Source organism: Ipomoea nil, unplaced genomic scaffold, assembly GCF_001879475.1.
Source record: "Ipomoea nil cultivar Tokyo-kokei standard unplaced genomic scaffold, Asagao_1.1 scaffold0117, whole genome shotgun sequence".
Lineage (NCBI taxonomy): Eukaryota > Viridiplantae > Streptophyta > Magnoliopsida > Solanales > Convolvulaceae > Ipomoea > Ipomoea nil.
Genome location: NW_017616545.1, coordinates 2,522,528 through 2,550,204, shown reverse-complemented (window position 1 = coordinate 2,550,204; position 27,677 = coordinate 2,522,528). Strand labels below are relative to the sequence as shown.

Genomic DNA, 27,677 nt, shown 5'->3' with positions numbered 1-27,677 from the left:
CAAACGGCTAGCTTATCTCTTTCTGACATTTTTGCAGAAGATAAGATAAGATCTCTGACATGGGAGCGTCTCTTTCCAACGGACGAATTCTCATCACCAGCTATAAAATGATGAAGATATGAAGACTTGAAGAAAAGCAGTGAACAAGAGAGCAGAAAATTCGAATCCATCAAGGGATCGAATAGAGCAATTAAGCTTAAAAGAGCAGAGAGCTAAAATTCTAAGAGCTAAAATCTTCAAGTGTGAGAAAAGAACTCAGAGAGCTTCAAGAGAAAAATATTCTGAGAGTTCTTAAACAGAGCAATGCAGAGCAAAATATCAAGTGCTTTACTTGATATATTCAAAGAGAGAAAACACTCAGAGCTGTCAAGAGAAATCATTCTAGAGTGTTTATCTTCATCAAAGAGACCTGCGCATCATTGAAGATCATCTACAGAGTCTCAGAAGTTGGAAGCAAGACAACACTTGTTTTGGAGCAAAACAAGAGAAGGGAGGAAAGTAGCACGGAGCTGTGAAATCCTGGATTGTCACACGGAGCTGTGAGATCCGAAGCAGCAGTGTCGGAGGCACTGGGCGTGATTGGTGTGGGCTTGGTGATCAAAGCACCAGATCATGGGATACGTTTCTACCGGAGTGTGGAAGACGGGGGGAAAGTAACGCGGAGTCGTGAAATCCTGGGATAGTAGCGCGGTGACGTGAAACCCGAAGCAGCAGTGTGGTGTCACTGGGCGTGATTAGTGCGGGCTTTGTGATCAAAGCACTAGATCACGGAAATTCATTGTATCTTGGAACCAAGGAGTGGTAGATATAGTGAATTGGCTCTTGGAGAAAAGAGCAAGTGGAGTAGGAGGATTACACCACCTCGCGAACCACTATAATTGTCTTGTGTTCTTTACTGCTTTCTTTACATACCGCTCTTTACATATACGCTCTCACGAAGATATACTGCTCACACAATCTCACACACACTTTATGTTTATTTATTTCCGCTGTGCACCATACTCTAACAATCTAGTTAAGAGTTTTGGTTTATCTCTGTCTTAGCAATTGTTGTGCTGTGCAAAAAAGTTTGAAAGTCTATTCACCCCCCCCCCCCTCTAGACTTTCACCTAACCTCTTTTGGGACCAACAGTTTGTGATCAAAGGGGGTGAAAATGAAAAAAAATGAACAAAATGATATGTTCTATTTTGTGGGTTGAAAAATCTTGTTAGCCCAAACTTTTGTGCTCATTTTATTCTTAAAATGATTTGTGAGCAATGAAGGCATGATAGAAATTTGAATATTATGGGAAGAGTACTATTGAGGGTTATGTGGAAACGATGAGGTATTTATTCGGTTTTACCAGAAAAAAACCAGAGGAAAAAGAGAAAAAAAAAAGAGTAAACAAATGAAAAAAAAGGAAAAAATGAAAATGGAAAAAAAGATGAAAAAAGAGATGGAGGTTTTGAAAGTTGTTTATTAGTGAAAAGGATGAGGGGGAATGAAACAATGATAGCTTGTTTTAATAGAGTTCATTGTATGGGTAGAATACGAGTACGTGCTCTTGATATGGTGAAATTATGACTCTACTGATCCCTTGGACTTTATTTGTATTTCCTTATATCCTTTCTTTCTTAAACCACATACCCTTGGCCCCATTACAACCCAGAAATAAAGACCTTTTGACTCGTGTTTTTCATATAATTTTGGTAGTGGAGTTTTGGTGGACAAGCAAGCCTATGGCAAGTGCACTCTCAATAGAGGATGGTGTGTACCTTTCTTATACATATATTTGTGAGAGATTGAGTGAACAACCGTAAGGACTACTATTCTCTATTGTCTTGTGTGCGTATGACTTTGAACTCTCATGAACTATTATGTGTTTACCATCTCCTTGAATTGAATGCCTAGTTGACATGGTTATGGTTGGTAGTTTGATTTCATTGAATAAGTTTGCTTGGGGACAAGCAAAACCTTGAGTGTGGGGAAGTTTGATAAGCTTAATTTCTAGGCATTATTTAAAGTAATTTTAGTAAATGATTTGCATAAATAAATTAAGTTTTAGTGTTAATTTTATTATAAATATTATATTTAGTTATATGTTATTAGTTTAGACTGGTTTAGATGGGTTTTAATAGATATTAGGCTAATGTTGTATTTTTATTAATATAAATAGGAGTTTTATTTTAGCTTTAGTATTAGATTTATTTGGTAATTTTATATCTTGAATTTTAAATAGGTGTTTTAATTATTTAGTTTAGTTAAGTGGTGTCATTAGGTTATTATAATTATCTTTTATTTTAACTTTATTTTATTTTGGAAGATTATGAGTTCAAGCCTTAGTGGAGGCGTTATTGGTTCTTTGTGTTTCAGTAGGTTGAGAAAGTATATAAACAGATACTACAATGTAATAGATCCAGTAACTTTCAAAAAAAAAAATTTTATTTTATTTTATTTTATTTTATCTTTCTTTGAGGTGTTTGGGCAGCAGTAGAAAAGCAAAAAGAAAGGGATTATATTAAGTTGGGGGGTTGTTTTGTTTAAGGGGGGAGACGGCAGAGCATAGAAAAAGGAGAATAGAGAATATAGACGAAAACAAGGAAAAACAAAATACGAAAGAGGGGAAGACGAAAGTTTGGAGCAGCGGCGACTTTCGCGAGGAGATTTCAGCAAAGAATTTTTGAGCTTCAATCGCATCTATCATCTCTTAGTTTTGAATTATTTTTCTTCCTTACTTCTTGTTTAAATTTCCAGAATATTATTTCTTGAATTTTTCTTACATTTAATTATGATATTTGGCTAGAACTTTAATTAGGGATTTGGATTAGCCTACATCAGATTGATTGACTATTTTTTATGTGTTGATTCTTCCAATTTGAATTTAATAATTGAACTTGATTATATTTATTTTATTTATTTTAATTGTGGATTGTGTGACTGGCCATTGCGTAATTCTAATATTAGGGTTCATAAGAACCTAGAACTCATAAGATAAACACAATTGACCTAAACTAGACATAGCTTTAGGTATTTGTGGTGATATTTGATTGTTGCTTAATGGGTTTAATTAATGTTGGTGAGATATCGACGGATGATCACAGTTAATTGGATACAACCTAGTAGCTCGACTGAGTATTAGGATATATTTGAAACAATCATCACTATAGTCATAAGAATTAATACTTAGGAGAGTTAGTTAATTATCTAATAGGTGAACCCAAATCCCTAGTCTTCTCTTAATTGGAATTTTTCTTAACTTTAGATTCATAATTATTCTTTTTAATCACATTAATACTATTTATTTGCATTTTTCCGTATCATCAAAATTGATTATTCAAGATAACAGTTAATAGTGTTCTTCGTGGGATCGACCCTGGAATACTCCAGGAATTTATACTGTGATTGACTCTGTGCGCTTGCAGATTATAGCAATCAGATTCCTTTGGTTATCAACAAATGATTCTTCAAGCTTTCCCGTGTGAGTGTGGATAACATGGTCCACATGTGTATAGACTCCTTGGATCAAACTGTAACACCCCCCCCAAACAAGACCTATATAAAAGCCTTAACACATGCAGATTAAATGACAAAACTAGCACAGCGGAAGATAAAACGAAACTGGATAAAAGAAATCCAACGGGGTGTCACGCCACGTCTACCAAACACGGTAAACGCTACGGAAAACAATCTGCAAGTGTATACATCTATCCCAAAATATCAGTCTAACTACATCGGCGCACAGGCCACAAAAGCAAGGATAAAGGTGATAAGCTACCAGGCTCTAGACATCGCGCTCGTCTAAACATCACCTGAAAGATACAAAAATAAAAAATGGGACGACACCCGGTCAACGAATAATGCTGGTAACCCACCAATACTGTTAAGTATCATAAATAGATAGATATAAGTCATAAAAACCATTTTCGAAACGGAATACATATATATATAAGTCAAAACCAAGATCAACTATCAACACAAGACTCATCACTCTCAAGGATAACATGGGAACACATCCCAAACCACAAATGTTAACCACACGCAAAGGATAAAGACTCACCCAACGGCAACACATGCCAAACAACACAAGCCTCCGTGACTACACACGTCACGAGAGAAGATCACACAACGCCGGCTTTACAAGCCCTCGCAACATCACCCATCGCGAGTTGGTATGCCTTCCTTATGCCCAGTTCCAACCTTATGGCTACCCCCAACCTTGTACCTTCTTTCCAACCATTACCTCCAGGACCCCTGTACTTCTTCGTCCAACCTTATTCCCCTGGGACCGTCGTCCCCCACCAACAACCACCAATGAAAACCACCAATCACGGCAACACATGACCGGATAACACATGTTATCCCCCAAAAACGTGGACCCATCACTCAGGCCACAACTCCATAATCACGTCACGGCCACCACGAGGACCGCAGCAATACCTTCGTAACTAGTGTCCCATACCACTAATCGTGCAATCCAGGTAGAGCCACACACGCACCAAAACTCAACAAGAGTCAAACAACGGATCACAACGAAGGTTTGAAACATACTCAATCAAGGAACGGGTCACAACCTAACGACAACAACGATGGATAACACAAGTTATCATCAACCAAACGGAAGGTACAAACCACACACACGCTAGCATTAAGACAACAAACTAGCATGCTTATCAACAGGGAAACTCAAGATAGTTATGAGGAACACACAAGACACCTCTTGTTCCAACGAAACACAATGTTGAACACTTAGCACGATTCAAGACACCAAAATCCTACATGGATACCTACCATATAGTTCTAGACGTACGAAACATCAAGAAGACACTCAAATAGTTCCACAAAGGAACAACGGGAAGCCAAAAAGCCAAATACCGAGTCAAACAAATCACGGGGAACAAATCCTGAACGAACACAACCGTGTTCCCCGCGGGTGGACCCACAGGTAGTGCCCAACCCGTGGTCCCGCCCGCGGGAACACATCCCCACAGGCCTATGTACCCGCCGGTAGGCCTGAGGGTGGTGCCCCGCCCGCTGTTCCGCCCGCGGGAACATCCCTGTTCCACAACAAATCCCTTCGGGGATTTTTTTCTCCAAACACAAATTCAAGTCCAAAACATGCCAAATCTCACCAAACACAACAAATGACTTGAACCCTGGAAAATGCAAAGCAATGGCACGAAGGAACCCTAAACACAACCTCTTGATATGCAATATCACAAGACAAATGCATAAACCCTCACATTTCATAGCAAAACACAAGTAGAATCCAAGAAATCACATATAGGTAAGCAAAATAGGTTTTGTAGAGCATGGGTTACCTCTTGAAGACCAAAAAACTTCACTTTACACCACAACAAGCTCTCCGCAAGGCTTACTTTCCAAACCCACTTCAAGATCAAACCAAAAGATCATAAAGATCATACCTTTAAGAAAAAAACAACTAAGATGGAACCAAAAACACAAGATGAACTTAGATCTTACCCTCCTAGATGCCCAAATAGGTGAAAGGTTGAATCTTGGAAGCAAATCTTGGAATCTTGAGAAGGGTCTCAACTTGGCTTGGAGAATAAGCTACACTTCTTTTCTAGAGAGAAGGTAGAACTAATTTCTAAGAATTGTAGGGAATGAAATGAAGATGTCTTCTAGGTTAGGTTACAATACTAACTCTTGGTGAAAAGACAAGAATACCCTTACTAACCCTTAGAAAGTGTAAGGAACAAGGGAACTCCCTTCAAAGTGTGGATTTTTGGGGTGTCACATCCTCTCCCCCTTCAAAGAAGCTTCGTCCCCGAAGCTTGGGTACGACGAATGAAAAGCGAACGGTGAAAGGAAACAACATTGTGAGATGAAGTTCAAGAATAACTCTTTTGGTCAAAGACTCCAAAAGAACTCACAAGGATTCCAAAGCAAAGAAGAAGGCATTTCAAATTCAAGGATTGGCAAGAGGTCAACAAACGGATAGATTGAGCATCAAGAACTCTAACCTCAACACAACCACCAACTTCTAGACAACAACCAAGAACTAAACTACTAACTCCAAACACCACCATCAAACTAGCTAAACAACAAGGAAACAAACAAAACAAGCAAGCACACAAAGCACACAACAACCTATCACCAAGCTAACAACGGCTAAGAAAGAAACAACAAGGAAAAAGCGAACGGGATTACCGCAACACAAACTAAAACTCCTCGCTCTCCGACTCCTCGGCCACTTCGGACTCCTCTTCGTCTTCATCCCTGTGGCTAGAACTGGCTTCAATCTGGTCCAGCCTCTGATGCACTGCAACGAACTGCGCCTTCATAAACGCAAATCCTTCGGCGATCATGCTGTTCTGCTGACGAAGCAAGGCGACGACGTAATGCTCCCTCTTTGTGCGAGCTTCCTTCCCTCTCCGGCATTCCTCACTGTCCGAATCACTTTCCTCAGCTTCGGTGGCCTCCGGTGCTCCTTTTCCTTCCTCTTGGTCTGCTTCCTCCTCAGCTTCTTCGTCACCGCCCAAACTCTAGACTGCGAGGCTCAACTTCCCGGCATGGATTCCAAGCTAAGCAGCTAACTCCGCCCTCTCATCAGGTGCTTTCCTTGCAACCTCTTCTAGGGTGATGTACTCACCATCATCCAACCGAAACAGATTACAACTCCGGAGAGTGGTGGTATCCAACACCCTCTTTCCTACGGCCTTCGGGAGGCAACCATCCACACTAACACCTTTCTTAACCAAGATCCAACTCAGCACCATCCCATACGGCAAGCTCTTCCGATTGTGATCCTGGCAAAACACCATGTGTTGCATCATCAAAGCAGGCAGGTTGAACTTAACCATGTTCTTCAGACAAAAAGCAAAGGTGCACTCCAACTTACCCAACAAACTGCTCTTGTTGTTATTAGGCAACAAACAATCCGACACCAACATCACCAAGCTCCTTTGCTCCACAGACAACCACTTCTTTTCCGGCCTAGAGGCTTGAGTGAAACCACTCGTTTGGCCCAACAGATAGCTCAAATAGTCACGGTATCCCATGGTATCCGTACTAACCCAAGAATGACCACTGTACTGAGCCACTCCGGTAGCAGACAAACTCAACAATTGAGCCAACCTTTTCTCAGACAACACAACCTTCACACCTCTAACCTTAGAGGTGATCTCCAACTTATCGCCCTCCTTTGTCACAACCATGTGACGATAAAACTCTTTCACCAAACTCTGGTAAGTCTCGGCCCTTATGGCGAGAAACCCATCCAACAAACCTTGATACCTAAGCATATCCAACAAAGAACTAGGGAAATATTCCGGATCAAAAGCTTTACCTTCAAGAACGAGGTAATGGGTATCCACCCATTCCGCTTTCCTTGCCAAACTTGACCTTCTAGGCACGATTGAAGATGACCCAAAGCTCAACAAAAAGGACCCAAGGCTCCTCCTTTTTCTCTTCTCTCTCACGCTGCTCTCTCTCTCTCTCTCTCTCTTTCTCTCGCTACGCTCTCTCTCTCTCTCGCTGCTCTCTCTCTCTCGGCGGCACGGGTCCGGTGAACAGCGACGGCGGCGAGGCGGTGGCTCAGCGACGACGGGGCGACGGCAGGTGGTGGTGGCGGGTTGCAGATGAAGCTAAGGGGAGGGGGTGGGTGCTTGGTAGTTCACTGGTAGGGAAGGAAGAAAGAAAAAAAGAGTTTGGGAATTTAGGGATTTGGTTGAAATTGGGGGAAAAGATGATTTAATTTGGGGTTTTTGGGTAAAGTGGGAGTTTATGGTTTAGATGGAATTAAAATTGGTTAGGTTTCAAGAAAGACAATTGGCTCAAGAGGTTTAGAAGTTGGGTTGACAAATATTAGGCTTGGGTTTCAAACTCAAAGGTTATAATTAAACATTAGGCTTGGCTTTTAAGCTACACAAGGAAAGGTTCTTGGTATGAATTTTGCTATTTTCCAATTCAAAGAATACTTGGAAAATTTAGGAAGTGCACAAGGAATTGTTGTAAGAACAACCAAGTACAAGGGTTGATTGATAACTTCACAACGAAGCTCATATACCAACTAAAGAAATTACTTAGCAAGAAGAGTCTACACTAAGCCTAAAAAGAATTGCTATCAAAGAAAGCGTACCTAGGATTGCCAAGCAAGAGACAACTATGAAACACAAGGTAACACTCAAGATACAACGAACACGATGATTTTGGAAAAGAAACAAGGATAGGCTAGAAGAAAGGGGTTACCTGCCACTTCATCCTCCATCAAGCCCTCCGACTCAGCCTGAGAACGCGTCATCACAAAAACTCTTCCGGGTGGCCTAGCTCCGACAGCTCCGCGACCCGAACTCCCTCCTGGTGCTCCTCCGGCTCTCGGGGGTGGCGGCAACGCTCTCTGACCGGCAAGCTGGGGACACTCTGCGACTCTGTGACCACGATCCCCGCATCGGAAGCACCTAAACACCTGGCCATAACAATCATGGCCCGCGTGCACCTTCCCACATCTTCGACAACCAACCGACTTAGCTTGATCCTGATGCTCCACTCTGATAGGTCCTTGAGAAGAAGAAGACACGGCCTTAACTTGAAAGCTCGGTCGGGGCTTCTTGAAGGTGGAAGAACCTCCGCTCTCAACTCTCTTCCTAGCTAACTCAAACGATCCTTTCTGAAGCTGCTGAACACGATACAGATCCGCGGCACACAGATACGCATCCTTAAGGGAACTGGGCCTACTCACCGTCAACGCTTTTCGTGCCTCATAATTCAGACCGGCAACGAAACGCTCAACCTTAGCAAGCTTTGTAGGCACAAGCATCCTTGCGAAGCGCGCCAGCTCTAAGAACTTCTTGTGGTATTCGACCACAGATAAAGATCCTTGCTGTAGATGAAGGAACTCATCAAACATGGCGGCTCGCACATGCGCTGGGTAGAACCTTTTGCGCATTCTGTCCTTGAGCGCGGTCCAATCAAACCTAGGCTCTTCAAGGAAGGTCGGACCTTCGTGGACCCACCACAGATCAGCTTCTTGGCAGAAGTAGAACGTTGCCGGTTCTACTCTCCTTTCTTCAGGACAACCCACAACGATGAAGATCTTATCAAACACCCGTAGCCACAGGGTCTTCCTCGCCAGCGAAGGTTGGCGGCCGATGCCCCGACACCAAACGACCTACATCGCGATGCCCAGCAGGGGGAGGAGGCGGCACAGCTTGATTGTTGTTCAACAAGGCTTCACTGAGCGTCTGCATCGTCTGCGTCAGCTGATGGATATTCTGAGCGAGCTGCTCGTTGGTCGGGGTCTCCGGGCTGCGAGCACGGGGACGAGGAGGCATCGCAACCTTCTACAACGACAACGAGATTACCAAAAAGAGCAAGCAAGCAAGACAAAAAGCAACACACATCTCACCGCGCAACCTAGAGTCCTAAGCCTAACACTTAGCTTCTTAAGGTCGCTTAGAGGTCTCAGAACACACTTAACCACTTAGAGAGTCTCCACTTAACCCTTCCTAGGCTCAAAACTAGGCTCTGATACCAACTGTAACACCCCCCAAACAAGACCTATATAAAAGCCTTAACACATGCAGATTAAACGACAAAACTAGAACAGCGGAAGATAAAACGAAACTGGGTAAAAGAAATCCAACGGGGTGTCACGCCACGTCTACCAAACACAGTAAACGCTACGGCAAACAATCTGCAAGTGTATACATCTATCCCAAAACATCAGTCTAACTACATTGGCGCACAGGCCACAAAAGCAAGGATAAAGGTGCTAACCTACCAGGCTCTAGACATCGCGCTCGTCTAAACATCACCTGAAAGATACAAAGATAAACATTGGGCCGACGCCCGGTCAGCGAATAATGCTGGTAATCCACCAATACCATTAAGTATCATAAATAGATAGATATAAGTCATAAAAACCATTTTTGAAATGGAATACATATATATATATAAGTCAAAACCAACATCAACTGTCAACACAAGACTCATCACTCTCAAGGATAACATGGGAACACATCCAAAACCACAAAGGTTAACCACACGTAAAGGATAAAGACTCACCCAATGGCAACACATGCCAATCAACACAAGCCTCCGTGACTACACACGTTACGAGAGAAGATTACACAACGCCGGCTTTACAAGGCCTCGCAACATCACCCATCACGAGTTGGTATGCCTTCCTTATGCCCTGTTCGAACCTTATGGCTACCCCCAACCTTGTACCTTCTTTCCAACCATTACCTCCAAGATCCTTGTACTTCTTAGTCCAACATTATTCCCCCGGGACCGTCGTCCCCTACCAACAACCACCAATAACGGAAACACATGCCCAGATAACACATGATATCCCCCAAAAATATGGACCCATCACTCAGGCCACAACTCCATAATCACATCACGGCCACCACGAGGACCGCTGCAATACCTTGGTGACTAGTGTCCCATTCCACTAATCGTGCAATCCAGGTAGAGCCACACACGCACCATAACTCAACAAGAGTCAAACAACGGATCACAACGAAGGTATGAAACATACTCAATCAAGGAACGGGTCACAGCCCAACGACAACAACCATGGATAACACAAGTCATCATCAACCAAACGGAAGGTACAAACCACACACACGCTAGCATTAAGACAACAAACTAGCATGCTTATCAACGGGGAAACTCAAGATAGTTCCGAGGAACACACAAGACACCTCTTGGTCCAACGAAACACAATGTTGAACACTTAGCACGATTCAAGACACCAAAATCCTAAATGGATACCTACTATATAGTTCTAGACGTACGAAACATCTTGAAGACACTCAAATAGTTCCACAAAACAACAACGGGAAGCCAAAAGACCAAATACCGAGTCAAACAAATCACGGGGAACAAATCCCGAACGAACTATACCGTGTTCCCCGCGGGTGGACCCACGGGTAGTGCCCCACCTGTGGTCCCGCCCGCGGGAACACATCCCCACAGGCCTATGTACCCGCGGGTAGGCCTGCAGGTGGTGCCCCGCCCGCCGTTCCGCCCGCGGGAACATCCCTGTTCCACAACAAATCCCTTCGGGGATTTTCTTCTCCAAACACAAATTCAAGTCCAAAACATGCCAAATCTCACCAAACACAACAAAATGACTTGAGCCATGGAAAATGCCAAGCAATGGCACAACGGAACCCTAAACACAAGCTCTAGATATGCAATATCACAAGACAAATGCATAAACCCTCACATTTCATAGCAAAACACAAGTAGAATCCAAGAAATCACATATAGGTAAGCAAAATAGGTTTTGAAGAGAATGGGTTACCTCTTGAAGACCAAAAGACTTCACTTTACACCTCAACGAGCTCTCCACAAGGCTTACTTTCCAAACCCACTTCAAGATCAAACCAAAAGATCATAAAGATCCTACCTTTAAGAAAAAGACAACTAAGATGGAACCAAAAACACAAGATGAACTTAGATCTTACCCTCCTAGATGCCCAAATAGGTGAAAGGTTGAATCTTGGAAGCATATCTTGGAATCTTGACAAGGGTCTCAACTTGGCTTGGAGAATAAGCTACACTTCTTTTCTAGAGAGAAGGTAGAACTAATTTCTAAGAATTGTAGGGAATGAAACGAAGAAGTCTTCTAGGTTAGGTTACAATACTAACTCTTGGTGAAAAGACAAGAATACCCTTACTAACCCTTAGAAAGTGTAAGGAACAAGGGAACTCCCTTCAAAGCACAAGGCACAACACAACTTAAAGGTTGACTAGTCAAATTCTAGTCCTTGAGTATTAAAAATCAGGATTTTAGGAATTAATTCCCCAAATACAATAGGATTAATTACTCAATTAATCCATGGATTGAATGTGGATTTTTTGGGTGTCACACAAACCTTCCATCTTGTCCACTAAGCCGATAATTTTGACATTTTCCAGCTTCTTTAGACTTTCATCCGAGGCAGTAGCTTCATGATTTAGTTCTTGGACAGTGTGTTGAGTGCTTGCTCTTCCTTGAGCTGAGTTGTCACCAGGCAGTTGACTTTGTTCTTGTTCCCACCTTGCTCTTTCTGGGATAAACTGTTCAAGCACAAAGGTGTCATTTTGACCACTCTCAAAATGTTGAGAATGTCCTTCTTCAGTGTGTTGACTTCCTTGCATGGCTTGAATTTCAATTTATGCATGGCTCACCTCAGTCTGATTCAAAACACTCACATCATATCGATCAATATCAAGATAATTCGGATTCACAAAATCATTTCCTTGATCAGTAAACTGACCAAAGAATTCAGTTTGAGAACCACTTGCCATTTCCGGATCTGTGATGTGTCGAGACATCTCAAGCATTCGATCAATTTCAACATCATTTAAAAAATCATTCCCGGTTGGCAGATTTCCTTGAACTTCATGAGCTTGAACTTGTGCAATCATTTTTGCTTTCAATTTGGCTAGAAACGCAGCATTAACAACAGAAATCCTTGTGGCTTGAGAGATAACATTACAATCAATCCAATTTAAAGCAAATATTTCCTCATTCACCATGCTAGGTCCACGTGATATCAACTTTTGATATGTACCAACTCTCCAATCTCTCCAATTTAGTACCCTTTGGTATTCACTTACCAAGATTGAGTCTAACCCATCAAATTGACATATAATCTCACTTTGAACTTCCTCCATGACTTCTACCCGAGAGGTTGGGTTATTTTGAGCATTGTTTTGGTTCGAGTTTTGATTGAGACTTGTGGTGTGAGTTTGGCTTAAGTTTTGGTTATTGTGGCTAGATGTATGAGTGTTGTTTGGATTGGGATTGTGGCTAGAAGTATGAGTGTTGCTTGGATTGGGATTGTGGCTAGAAGTATGAGTGTGACTCGGAGGATCATTGGCTTGGGGTTCGGGTGGAGGATTTTCATTGATGATATCTTCTACCAATCTTTTTCGGGCGGGTAGTGCTCTGGTGGTTCTTTTTCTCTTGTTAGACTCATTTATCACTTCAAAGTCTTTGTAAAGAACCCTATTATTTCCAAAAGGTTTCCTTGCTCTCATGATCAACCCTTTGTGTTTTAAGATTTCACCAATTTACAAACCAAATCCTAACACATGGTTAAACGTCCCATTATTGATTTTTGCTCCATTAACAAAATGACATATTCTGCTGAACACCAACTTACTCCAATTTGCCTTAACATCAGTCATAATAGCATGCAAAAAACCAATTCTTTTTGGAGATATATCCTGCATACTATTTATTTTGCACATAATGCATTTGTATATCACATTGATCAACATTTCATATTCCGACTTCAAATCAGTTTTATCTCCAGATTGATTAGGTTCAACTGATGACTTCTCATTCCTAATCTCTGTCCAGACCTCAGTTCGGTCATATACATGCATGTCTAAATTTAACAATGGTTGTTCCAGTGTAGATATAGGCAGTCCAAGGTTGAAAATAACTCATTTTCTCCAATGGAGATGGGAGTTCCATTAACAGTGGACTCAATGGTCCAACCGTTCACCTTGGCGTTGACATAAAAGTCGGCTACATCCTCACAATAATATCCAGACTAGGAATAGGAACATAACCTCATTAGACCACTATTTTGGATTGCATGGATGATCCTTTGAGCAAGCTCTAAATTTTTGGCAGTTTTGAGAAATCCAAATGGGTAGAAGCTTCATCCGGCTTTGATATTGGTGGCCAGTTTGGTGAGATTCATCTGCACGGGTTGTTCTTCATGGACTTGTGAGCTTGATTGGCCGATTGTTTCCATTGTGTAGTTGAGGATTGATGAGGATTTAGAGATGAAAGAGTTTTGGTAGTGTTCGGCTATGGAAGATGAAGAGTTTGGAAGGGTTTTAAAGTGGAGAAGATGATGACCTTTGACCTTTTGACCTGTTTGAGTGGAAGGGGTGTTTTTACGAAGAGGTCTTTCACTTATGGTGTAGGGCTTCTAAGTGTTGAGGGGTATTTTTGGAATTCCACTTGTTGACATACTAATTGTCAGTCTAGGTTTTATATTCTCCATTCGATTTGTCTGCTTTGTGGCTCCAAATTTAGAAGTATAGAATCATTTTTGACCTGCCACATAAACAAATAGTACTAAGTCTATTCCAATAACGAAAACAATAATAAAGATAATAAAAATAATAAAAATAATAAAGGTGATAGTGGTCGAAAAAATGAATGGATAGATAACTAAATAAATGTGATGAAGTAGATGCTATCAACTACCATAACTAGATGCTTTTATTTATGCTAATAGGCAATCATCACAACTATCTTGTCACACATAAATAAGGTAGATATTGCATGTAAGAAAATCTTGTAAATATTTATATATACACGGTTAAAGAGGGAGGTATTTATGCATAGAAAATAAAAACAAAACATAGTATTTAATGCAAATTATCCTAGAAGTGACATTTTGGGGCATGTTGTACACATAGGCAATAAAATGTGACCGAAAAAGAATGATAAAAAAATGAACTTATAGTTAAATGAGATTTAGTGACTTAGCTCAGCTCGATCATGCCCATCTCGTGTCTCAATTTTGCAAACCCTGATTCACATAGAGGCTTTGTGAGAATATCAGCTATTTGATCTTCGGTCGGGATGTATTCTTTTGTTAATTCTTTCTTTTCAACATGATCCCGGATAAAATGGTGTCTCACATCAATGTGTTTTATTCTTGAATGTAACACGGGATTGTGTGTTATGGCTATAGCACTTGTATTGTCACACAATATGTTGACATTTTCACAATTCACGCCATAATTTTCAGTTGTTGTTTCATCCAACGAATTTGCGCATAACAACTCCCAGCAGCTATATATTCAGCTTTAGCGGTGCTTGTAGCTATGTAGTTTTGCTTTTTGCTAAACCATGATACCAATCTTCCCCCTAAGAACTGGCATGTCCCTGAGGTACTTTTTGATCGATTTTACATTCTTTAAAATCTGCATCTAAGAAACCAGTTAGTGTAAAATTACCTTCTTTGGGATACCATAATCCCACATTGACTGTTCCTTTTTGGTATCGAATGATTTTTTTGGTAGCAAGAAGATGACTTTCTTTTGGCTTTGATTGAAACCTAGCACATACTCCCACTAAGTAAGATATATCTGGTCGGCTTGCAGTGAGGTATAATAATGGTCCAATCATTCATCGATATTTTGTTTCGTTAACGTCCTTGCCTTCATCATCTTTATCCAATCTTAAAGACGTGCTCATCGGGATCTTGATTGAGGATTTTCCATCTTGACCAAATTTCTTTATGAGATCTTTTGTATATTTGGCCTGATTGATGAATATTCCTTCGTTGAGTTGCTTTACTTGTAGTCCAAGAAAGTAGTTCAACTCTCCCATCATGCTCATCTCAAACTTATTCTGCATGAGCTTAGAAAATTTCTCACATAAAGTTTTATTAGTACTACCGAAAATAATATCATCAACATAAATTTGTACCAATAAAATGTGATCATTTTCTTGAATTCTAAAAAAGGTTTTATCAACAAGGCCTTTTGTGAAACCACAGTTAATTCAAAACGTTGATAAGGTGTCATACCAAGCTCTCGGTGCTTGTTTTAACCCATATAACGCCTTCTTTAATCTTTAGACCTTATTAATATCACCTTTTACCTCGAAACCAGGTGGTTGCTCAACGTAGACTTCTTCTTCAAGTAAGCCATTTAAAAATGTACTTTTCACGTCCATTTGATAGACAATGAAATTCTTGTACGCGGCATAAGCTAGAAATATTCTGATGGCTTCTAGTCTTGCAACAGGTGCAAAAGTTTCATCAAAGTCTTTTCCTTCTTCTTGTGAATATCCTTTTGCCACTAATCTTGCTTTATTTCGAACAACAATTCCTTCTTCATTGGCTTTATTCCGGAAGACCGATTTTGTTCCAATTACATTGTAATTTTCAGGTCTTGGAACTAATTCCCATACATCATTTCTTTCAATTGATCAAGCTCTTCTTGCATCTATATTTGAGGACCTTGTTTTTACTCCTTCTCGTGGATCTCAAATTACTAGCTCTGGAGGATGATTTTTGAGCCATCTCAAGTCAGGTTGTAGATTGCATGGATTTTCCACATTTCCTTGCTCAGTAGGTAAGCTGGAGGTAGACACATTTTGCTCATCAGATTGTTCTCCAACTTGTGCTTCTGCTTGAGAAATTTGATTTCCCACGTGTGGATCTTCATTTACTTCCACGTGTCCTTCACTATTGCAATCAATGTCCAATTGCTCCATACCCTGTACAACTTGATTCTTAAAAGATATGTCAGTATCATTAAATGATTTTTCAACTTGACAACTTTCCTGATCATTTTTGTTGCTCTGAGTTTCCTTTTTATGAGCTTCATCAAATGTAACATGAATTGATTCTTCTACCACCATTGATTTCTTGTTCAATACTCTGAATGCTTTGCTGGTAGATGATTATCCCAAAAATATTCCTTCATAGGGTCTACTGGACCGAATAGATCCATGTGTAGTAGACTTAGCGATCTTGTTGTAGATTCTTGAGCTTTGGATTTGAATGATGACTTGATCTGCTTTCCTCTTTGGCAAGCATCACATATTTCATCTTCCTTGTAAACGATGTCGGGTAGACCTTCAACGAGTTTGTTTCTTGCTAGCTTGTTGATAGTCTTGAAGTTTAGATGGTTCAACTTCCTATGCCATCCCAACTTTTTGCGTGTGAGTTGTTTGCTAATAGACATACTGATTCTTTAGTCGTGTTCCAATCCACCACATACATATTTTTCTTTCTTATTCCTTCGAGCACAACTTCCCCCGAGGAATTATCCTTCACTTGACATTTGTCTTTGAAGAATTCTACTAGATATCCTTTGTCACAAAATTGACTTATACTCAACAAGTTGAATTTTAGACCTTCAACAAAGGATACATCTTTGATTTTCAAACCATTGCGAAGTATCGTACCAATTTATTTTGTTATGCCGTAACGTTCATTTCCACCGAATACGACTTTTGGTCCTTTGATATATTTAAGATTCACAAGACTAGATTTATTTGCAGTCATGTGTCTAGAACATCCACTATCGAAGTACCAAATTTCCTGCAAATAAATTACACATTTTTAGGTACGTACCCAACTTGATTTGGGTCTTTGGGTGTTAGTCATTTTTGGTACCCAAATCCACCTTGTACTCACTGATCTAAGTTTAGGTGATTGGTAACCATTAAACACATTATAATCATATTTAATTTTTGAAAACATTTTTGGTGCCGGTTTTTGAAAATAGACTCGATTTTTTGGCACTTGGGAAGAAGATTGTTTGAGCTTATGATAGGCATTAAATCTGGACTTAGTCCATGGTTTAATATCATCAAACCAATCTTGTTTAGAGGGATAAAGTCTCCATGCCCCGATTCTCGGATTCCTTCCCATTTTCCTATGAAGGCTTTGTGCACTTGACTCATTGGTGTGTTTCCATTTAGGAACAAACTTTTGCCTTTTTATATACTGTTTAGGCGAAATATTGTTTCTTTGAGGCTTCGGCCTAACATCATTAATTTTGACATTAGTTTGATAACCAATTCCTTGTCTCGCTGTGCTTTCTTGACCTTTTACAAATTTTACTACTTGGACTTTATTATTTAAAGTAGTAGTAGAATTGGTCAATTTCTCGAAGGCTTGAGAATACGATAGATCATAACCAAGTCCGGTTTTATCACTTGAGGGTTTTTGCATATTTACCATTTTGTCCATTATTTTGGATGAATGTGTAAATGTTGCTATAACCTCTCTAAGGTTGTGTTCTCTCACTTCCGTTGATTTACACTCTTCTTGAAGACAAATAATTTTATCTTTCAAGTCTTTCACTTCAAGTAGAGCATTTTGCCATTTTTCATTTAATTGATCTTTTTCAAGAATCAAAAGATAATTGCACTCTTTGAGTTGAGAGTGAGTGTCCATTACAGTTTGACATTCTTCCATTAAGTGAAAGAAGAACTCTCTAGAAAATGAAGAATTTTCAGAATCGTAAGAATTAGATGTTACCTCATTTTCCTCATTTTCATTTGCCATAAGACACATATCATCGTAGGATGTGTTGTTGGAGATACTCATGCAAAACATTGCGTTATCATCCTTTGAGGTGTCACTTTCATCACTTGAAGATTCCTCTGACTCACTTGTCTCGAGTGGGTCACTAATAAGTGTTTTTCTTCTCTCCTTTGTGAATCTTTTATCTTTGGTCTTGAATTCTTCCTGTTGAGAGTTAGAGGTATTTGTGTATTGACTTTTACTTACCTTCGGGTGTGGACAACTTGCTGCTAAGTGTCCAGGCTTTCTACAATTGTAACACAAATTTGAATCTTCCTCAACCATTTATTTCTTCGAATTCTTTATTGCATTCCACGATTTTCCTTGTGGATTTTTCTTGTAGTTGCTTCTCTTCATGAATTTCCTAAATTTCTTGACAAAGAGAGCAAATTGATCATTAGGCAATAATTCAACATTTTGTACTGACCTTGAAGTTGATGGTTGCTCAGCTACGAGTGGGTTGTTCTTCTCTTCATGATCTTCCTCTAATCTTGATTTCATCTCAAATTCATAAGCTTTTAGATAACTAAAGAGCTTATCGGTCGATAGAGTTTTTAGATCCCTATGAACTCTCATGCCCGTGACCTTCATGTCCCATGTAGATGGTAGACCACGTAGAATTTTGAGAGAAATTTCCTCTTGATTAATATCTTTTCCAAGATCATTAATCTCTCATAAGATTTTAGCAAATCTTGTTTCCATGTCGGTAATATTCTCGCCATTTAGCATTTTAAAATCCTCGAATTTCTTTAATGCTATGGTGAGCCTATTATCCTTTTCTTGCTCGTGTCCTTCACCAATTTGAATGAGCGTTTCCCAAACTTCCTTCCCGGATTGAAATTTTCGAACTTTTGGAAATATCGTGTCATCGATAGATTTAAACAAAATATCCTTGGCAATATTGTCCAAGTTATTTCTTGTTCTATCTTCACGAGACCATTCCGCTTTCAGTTTTGGAATGTATTGTTGAGTGTCACTTGTTTGTACGGATGAAGTGTTGACTTGTAAAATCTCAATAGGACCACTCGTAACCACTTCCCACATTTTATCATGTAATGCGGATAGATGTACCTGCATGCGAATTTTCCAATCATCAAAGTTTTCTAAGGAAAACAGTAAATTTTGGACAAGAGCTATATCTCTTTTCATCATTTTGATTTTTCGAGATCTGTCTAGCAGTCAAGGTTGACTCAAATAGACAACTGCTCTGATACCAATTGTTCGTCCCGATAGGGTGGTAAAAGTCTAGAGGAGGGGGGGGGGGGGTGAATAGACTTTTAAACTTTTTCACAATAAATAACTCTTTGGTAATTTCAACTCTAAGTAACAAGTAAATAGATTGAAATGCACAGCGGAATAAATAAGTGTAAAGAGTTATGCCCAATCAATAATTTGAATCACAGGCACGTGTGGAATTAATGCTCAGATGAGGTGTAAATATGACATGAATATCTTGAATATTTAAAGGAGATGGTTCCCTCAATATTTAACAATAATATTAAAGACTATAAATGAGATATCGTATCACATCGACCATATGACGAACGTCACATGCAACACGTCAAACTTGCTTAGAATAATTCAAAGGTTAAGCTCGGAAAGTTTGAGTTACATGCATACGTGAAAACTTGCTAAACCCGAAAGATTAAGATTAACCGTGAATAGTAAACGGGTTAGTCGGATAGGATAGATAAATAGAGCGAATTAAGTAAGTGCGGTATGTAAATGAGAGAGGCAATTTATAGTGGTTCGGAAGTGGCGTAATATTCCTAGTCCACTTTACTCCATTCACTTCTAGGAGTAATTCACTATTTTCCACACACAGTTACAATAGTGAATAAGCGCTACACAAGCACTTCTTCCGGATGTCTTGCACACAGCTACACCCAACTCCGAGTGTGTCGCACACAGCTACACTCAGCTACGAGTATTTCGCACACAACTATACTCAACGCCAACCAAGTGTTTTGCACACAGCTAAACTTAGCAATCACGAGTCTTCTGCACACAGCTACACTCACAAGATTATTTTTGCACATAGCTATACTCTTCTAACAATTACAAATACAAATGTAATTGTATATCTCTCCAACTATTTTTTAGACTATTCAGACTAAGTCTCTAATGGATATTTGAGCACTTGCACTTTTCGAATTTTTTGTATTCACCTCTATCACTTTCTATATATTCGTATTTTTCTTCAAGTCTTCATGGCCTTTTTATAGATAACCAAATATATCCGTTGGAGTGGGATAATTTGATATTTGACATTTGAATCTTATAGCCTGATATTGTTGACAGTGGTAGGTCTTCAATTTTGATTTGATCGTCAACTTGCCTGACAAGATAATATTTTAATTCAACTTGATTTTCAAGTTGTTTCTAAAATATTATTTTCCTTGTCTATTTTGAAGTTCCAATGTCTCTTTGGCAATAAGTTCTTCTGATAGAATTTATTTCTAGGATAAGATCTTTTATCCATGCCTTCATAAATTTTTCCCCGTTCTGACCATATCTTTAGGCAATTAGGATTCTTGTGACATGTGAGATGTATCAATATAAATTCTTTTCGAATTTATACAATTTCTGATCTTCTTGCTTCTTTGTCACATTGTGCTTGTTTGACTTGGCACTTCTTGCTTCTTTGACTTTGAACATTGTGCTTTTCTGATTTGAGGGATTCTGCTTCATCTTGAAACATTGTGCTCCTTCTTTGAAATCCGGCTTATAAAAAATAAATCCTTAAAGGGGATTGAACTCGGGTGTAATCATTGTGTGTAAGGACTTCTACCATTTCGCCGTTAGGCTCATCCAATTTTTCTTTACAACGTCGTTGTTTAGTACTTCAGTTCCGAATGAATACTTGTACGACCAAAATTAATTCTCCCAATTAATTTTGTTCTCCCTTTGTATACTGACTTGATATACTGAATTATGATGCTTGTACTAAAGACCTAAAATCTAAGGGGATCTAAAATACATTTGGCTCATCAAAACTTTATTACAAAAATATTCCTATCACTGGTAGCTAGATGGTTTGGTAGGTGGGTGAAGGTAATGATATAAAAATAAGTAGAGTGAATGTGCATAAGTAAAGATAATGGTGGAATATAATTCCTATCAATATCTTGCTTTTCTATTTCTAAAATGAAACAAAAAATAAATACAATTTCTAAAATATATTTCTTTCGAAAACCAAATAGTGGAATATAATTCATATTCTATATCTTATTTCTTTTCGATTCCCTCTTGAATATTTAAGGGCTACTTAGTATGGACAAATTTGATTCCATTATCATTTCTTATATTTCCATTTTTTATACTCTTTACCTTTTCTACATTGAGAAACAAATAGACCCAATACTCTAAATGAAATTTTTTCTTCGTCGCACCCGCCCCCCCCCCCGCCCCCCCCCCCCCCAATTTCCTCCAACTACAAATATCTAACCCTAATCCTTTATGTGCTAATTACCATTTCCCCCACTACCCTCCTCTCTCTCTCTCTCTCTCTCTCTCTCTCTCTCTCTCTCTCTCTCTCTCTCTCTCTCTCTCTCTCTCTCTCTCTCTATCTCCAAGCACAAAAATCATCTCTCTTATCCCTCCCTTTCCATTTCACATATTTATATTATTTATACTCTTTACCTTTTTTGTATGGAAAACAAATAGGCCCAATTCTCTAACCGGAATTTGTTTTTGTCACCCGCCCAATTTCATATAGTCTAAATGTCTAACCCTCGAAATTTATATGATGTTTACCATTTCGCCCCTCTACCTCCATCTTTCTAAGAACCAAAATACTCTCTCTTATTCATCCCTTTCCATTTCGTATATCTCCATTACTTATACTTTAACCTTTTTTTCAAATGGAAAACAAATAGGCCCAATTCTCTAAATGGAATTTGTTTTTTGTCTGCTCACCCAATTTCCTCTAGTCTAAATGTCTAACCCTAACAATTTATATGCGCTTGACCATTTCCCCCCTCTACCCTGTACCCCCTCTCCCTCTCTCTCTCTCTCTCTAAGCACTGAAATCCCCTCTCTCAATATTCCTCACACTTTAATCCTCTATCTCGGTCTCAATATCTTTTGTACTCTCGTCTCTCGATTGAAAAAACATGGTCTGAATACATCTATCAACCCGATTTCTTCCATCGTCATCAAAGCTCCTTAGATTGAGAAGGTAATCTCTAGTCTTGTTCTCTGTGTTAACTATATGACTTGAAATTTTTTTGAGAAGTGTAGATCTATGTTTTCCGTTTGAACAACCACAGAAAAATTGTTTTCTTTGTAAAGAAATTGAAATTGGGAAAACATGGGCACATTCATTTCGAAGCATATTCTGTTGAATACATTTTCTATTTTTCATAATTTTTTTTTTACTTAATACACCCACATATGCAATTTTGTTGACAATGAAAAGTGGGATAGAGATATAAACTACTGCCACAAATAGCTTTTTAGCTATTTTGTTAATTCTCTCTCCAACTTCTCAAAAAAATTGAAGTTTTCATTTTCATTAGAAAGCTATATAATGTGGTTAAACCTGTTCATTTGTCAATCTATAAAATTTGAATTTAATGGTATTAAATTCTTTTATTCATAAAGCATTAAAAATGTAGTGGTAAATGATGAAAATATAAAGAAATATTGTAGCTATGTTGGTTGTTGTGGCTTTGTGTGGAGGTAGATGGGATTAAGTTAGAGACATAATGGTAAAACACGTAAAAGAAATATGAATCCCATGAATGCATATGCAATAATCGATAAGTAAACAGTTGTGGGGTGTTGATAGTTAGGGATGGATTAAATAGGTAGATGGTAGTAAGAATTAATGAATAGGTCATAGTGCTTAAAAAGAATATTGTTATACTAGAGGAAAATATGAAATAGTGAAGTGAATGCGCATAATTAAGTAAAGATAATGTTGATTATAAATTATGTATTGGGCGTTGGCCAGGTATGCCGAGTTCAGCCCCTAATCGATTCGAGACTTGACGTTGTGGCTTACCCTGGAGGGATGTGATTAAATAATTAATGTCTACGTACTTATCACCAATTGGTTTTAAGTAGGATATGACAATCAAATAGTTAAGGACTCTGTGATTTAGCGTGTTTGACGTATAATAGTCGCAAGATGGGTGACCACTTGGGAACTTAGCATAGTGCTGCTCTGAGATCCATCAATTGGTATCAGAGCGGAGGTCAAGGGTTCTAATCGATAGCGAGGTGAAAGTCTAGTATAGTCCCAGATGGGATGTGGGCGTAGGTCGGGCCAAGTGTAGTCTTTGGTGGGAGAAGATGGGCGCGGAGGCTAAGGACCGAGTGAGGCATGCAGTGCAACTGGGCTTGGTGTTCAAAGGTTGGGGCAAGTGCTGGGAGGGGGATTGTTGGGCGTCGGGCGAGTTGGCCGAGTTCAGCCCCTGCTCGATTCGAGATGTGGCACTGTGGCTTAACGTGGAGGGATGTGGTTAAATGATTAATGTACACCTACTTATCAACAATTGGTTTTAGGTTGGATATGACAACTAGATAGCCGAAGAACTCTATGGTTAATTGTGCTTAACTTACAACCGTAACATGATGTGTGGCCCTTGGGACGTAAGCATATTGTAGCTATGATTTCCATATTCCTTAACTTCTATTCCTTTTGTACTGACATTCAAATTTCTTGTGAATATAGGGTAGGATCAAAGTTCAATATAAATAAACAATAAAATTTTTTCCTGTTTTCAGACAACAAATGGAATTGTAATCTAAGACACAATCAAAATGTCATTTACTACTCCTAACTCTTAAGCTCCATAAGCCACAACCAAAATTGAATCACGATATAATCATGGAAATCCTAAAACGGCTGCCTGTGAAGTCTCTATTCCAATTTAGGTGTGTTTCAAAAGCTTGGCGTGTGTTAATCTCATCTCCAATATTTGCCAAATTGAATCAAAATTGTCATTGCATTCAAAAATGGATAATATGATCATGACATATAGTAATGTAAATCAGCTTAGCTATATATAATTGTTTTCTCTAGCAGAAACAAGCAATCACCAGTTTCACATGCTTATTACATATGACTGCTCGCCCTTAGTCCCTAGAGGTGGTTTTGAGTTTTCAGGTTCTTGGAATGGGCTGTTTTGTTTTCGTGCAAAATCTAAAAAAATAATAAATTATAACCCTTCATCAAATGTAAACCTCAAGAATATCCCAGATGTCTGGCAGTTGGGCTACAATAGCATATTTGCATTTGGCTACGACGAGCATAATGACGATTACAAGGCTGTTTATGCTTATTATGCTGACTATAGTGATGAGAATATGGTTTTGGTGTACAGTTTGAAGTATGGGACCTGGAAAAGAAGAAAAAGAGGGTTTATTAGTGGGTTTGTTAATCCCATAACTGTTGTGTTTGTGAGTGGTAATCTCAACTGGTGCAACAATAATTTAGATGACAGTGACTGGAATTGGAACATAATTTCCTATAATTTAACCACTCAAACTGCCAAATCTATAATGTTATCCATCCATGAACATGGGGCTGCCTTTTTTATAAGTGGATCAAGATGATTGCTTTTTGCAGGTTTTCATTATAAACGTCAAATGGAAGTTTGGGTAATGAATGAGTATAGAGTTGAAGAATCTTGGACAAAACTACTCTGCATTTGAAACTTACTAGTTCATCATCCATTTCCCCGGGGTTTAGAGAATACTGCATACATGGCTATGTGTAATGCTAAACTCTATATTGCACATGTTTCTAAAAATTGTGATATTCTCATAATGGTTGGGACCAGCTGAGGCTCCATATGCTTAATGGTAAAATTAAAGGGGTAAGAATTTTAATATCCCCTATGTTTTTGGTTATACGGTAACTAGTTATGTAGACACCTTTAGCTTGTTTCACTAGCCATGATCGGTCTGTAAATGGTGATTAATGAAGTGGGTTGGCTTCTAGGCGGCCAAAAACAACAACCTTAGTAGCCAGCCCACTTGGTCAATCATTATTTACATACCAATCATGGCTGGTGAAGCAAGCTATGGGTTTGATTATACGGTAACTAGTTATGCAGACACCTTTAGCTTGTTTCACTAGCCATGATCGGTCTGTAAATGGTGATTGATGAAGTGGGTTGGCTTCTAGGCGGCCAAAAACAACAGCCTTAGTAGACAGCTCACTTGGTCAATCATTATTTACATACCAATCAAGGCTGGTGAAACAAGCTAAGGGTGTCCACCTAACTAGTCACCGTATAACCAACAATGTATTGCATATTAAAATTCTTACCCCTTAATCCTTTGGAGCTTCAAATGATGCCCAACCATCGTTAGAATATCTCCAATTTTAGAAACATGTGCAATTGAGAGTTTAGCATTAGACATAGCTATGTATGCAGTGTTCTCTAAACCCCGGGGAAGTGGATGATGAACTGGTAAGTTTCAAAAGCAAACTAGTTGATGGGCGTCGATACCAACAAATAATAAATTACTTACTCTATAATTTGCAACAATGATGAGTAAGGTCGTAACCCTAGAGATTGGTTCGATTTAATTTTAAGCCAAGATTAAATTAAGAATTGAATGACGATTCAAGTTCAAAATGCAAATAATAAAATGACAAAAATATTAATATCAAATAAAATGAATCAATAAAAAACTAGTATCCAACCCAAGGCATAATATCATAATTGATTCCAAGAAGTGATCATTGAAATAAAGTGTAAATCTGTTTATCCTACACCAAACTTGTTATGGTTATTAACAAGCTCTAACAACCTATCTCTCCTTACTTTATCGGTAATCAAAATAGGCTCTTCAATTACTTCCCTAGACAATTAACATCCCTAAACAAGCTCTTAGGATTTAATTAATTTCCAGCATTAAAAATTAGAAAGACTACCAATTCTAGCCAACAGACTCGCAAGCTCGGTCCATTTAAACTAGATTATACATCTTCATAACATAAGATTGAAAATCTAATTTATAATCAACTATGTTATTTCACCACTAATGTTTAGAATACTTAAACAATTACGGATTCAAGAATTCTAAATGGCAATTTACTGGAATGAAAATTGAACAACGGATCCTATTTGCACAATATAATCAAAGCATTAGTATATCAAGATAATAGAAGATATATAAATAATATAGCATAAAAGAAAACCAAATTAAGTCTCACAATCCTAAAAGAACCAAAACTTCAATTATTCTTGAGTTGGAAAATAAACTTAGCAGAACATAATAATTAAAAGTTTACAGAGAAATAAAATTGTTCTCCAAACTGATGAAAATTCAGTCCTATTTATACTAGTTCAGGCTCCTAAAAACAACCCTAATTTCTCTAACATTCACAAATAAAATCAATTTCTTCAACCACATAAAACTTAGAAAATAAATAATCTTAAATTTCCTAACCATAGAAAATTAGCAATTACTCTCTGCTTCATGCCTTCACCATTGTCTCGTCCAACTCGTAGCAATTCACGGATGCCCAACAGACGGAGTCTTCGATTCATAGCAATTCGTGGACGCCATTCGAAGAAAAGGTCTTCCTTTGGTGTCGATGATTCTGCTGTACGCACAAAGCTAATTAAAACAAAACAAAAATAAAAGCAAATAAAACAAAAGACACTTGGGCTAGCCGATAAAACAATTAAAACATTGGCATTGGCTAACTAATTAAAATAATAAAAAGGAAAATAATTAACCCAAGTCATCAACTAAACCCAATTCTTACTAATTTGCTCATCAAGTCTAATTATTTATATAATTATTATATTAGTACAAAATATAAAATAAAGTTTAAAATAAATATAATACTAAATAAATAAAACTTATTTATTATAAGAATTAATCTAAATTAAATATATTAATAGTGCTTATCAAAATTCCCCACACTAATCATTTGCTTGTCCTCAAGCACAAACATTATTCAAGAAAAATATAAACATGTGAAAACTCATAACACTTCATGAACATCGGTCTCAAACACATTATAAATAGTTAGTTAGCAGTTTATTTGAAAATAGAGTGAACTAAGTAACCAAGCTCTCATGGGAATATCACTCATAACGCACAAGTGTTTGAAGGGTGTGTGTATTTCACTCAAATCAATACCTATAGAAGTGCTCTGCCATAGGCTTGCATATCTTCTCATTCTCCACTACAAGATAACATGCATGATCAGATCATAAGGACTTTTTCATGGTTGTAATGGGGCTAGGGTAAAGGGTAGGAATTATTTTGGAAAGTAGTTCAAAAAAACCTTAAAAACTTAGAGGAGCAAAGATTGAATGAACATAACCAAAATAAAGGCCAAATAAACCAAATCTCTCTTGTTATTTTGATAGTTCAACACCAACCAAATAATCTACCACATCCCATAAGAAACAATTCATAGTTTAGCGAAAATAATAATAATAACAAAATAATAATAATAGTAATTCTTTTTTTTCTTTCTTCTGTTCTGTTTCGTTTCTTTTTTCTTTTTTTTTCCTTTTTTTGTTGCTTTTCTTTTCGCATTTTCATCTTTTTTATTTTTTCTTTTCATTTTCTTTTGATTCTTTTGTTTTTTTTTTTTTGAAGAATCACAATATCCATCACATGTTTCACCATCTTTAGTTTATAAACAATCTCAAATTGAAACAACTACATCAACTCACTTA

General features: G+C 38.3%; 1 protein-coding gene across 1 annotated transcript; it reads left to right on the top strand.

Moving 5' to 3' along the window:
* The first annotated feature begins 24,072 nt into the window (after positions 1-24,072).
* Positions 24,073-24,579, top strand: LOC109166051 (F-box/kelch-repeat protein At3g23880-like). The gene has a single exon (XM_019314971.1). The coding sequence runs from the start codon at positions 24,073-24,075 to the stop codon at positions 24,577-24,579; it is 507 nt and encodes a 168-aa protein (XP_019170516.1).
* Positions 24,580-27,677: the final 3,098 nt, after the last annotated feature.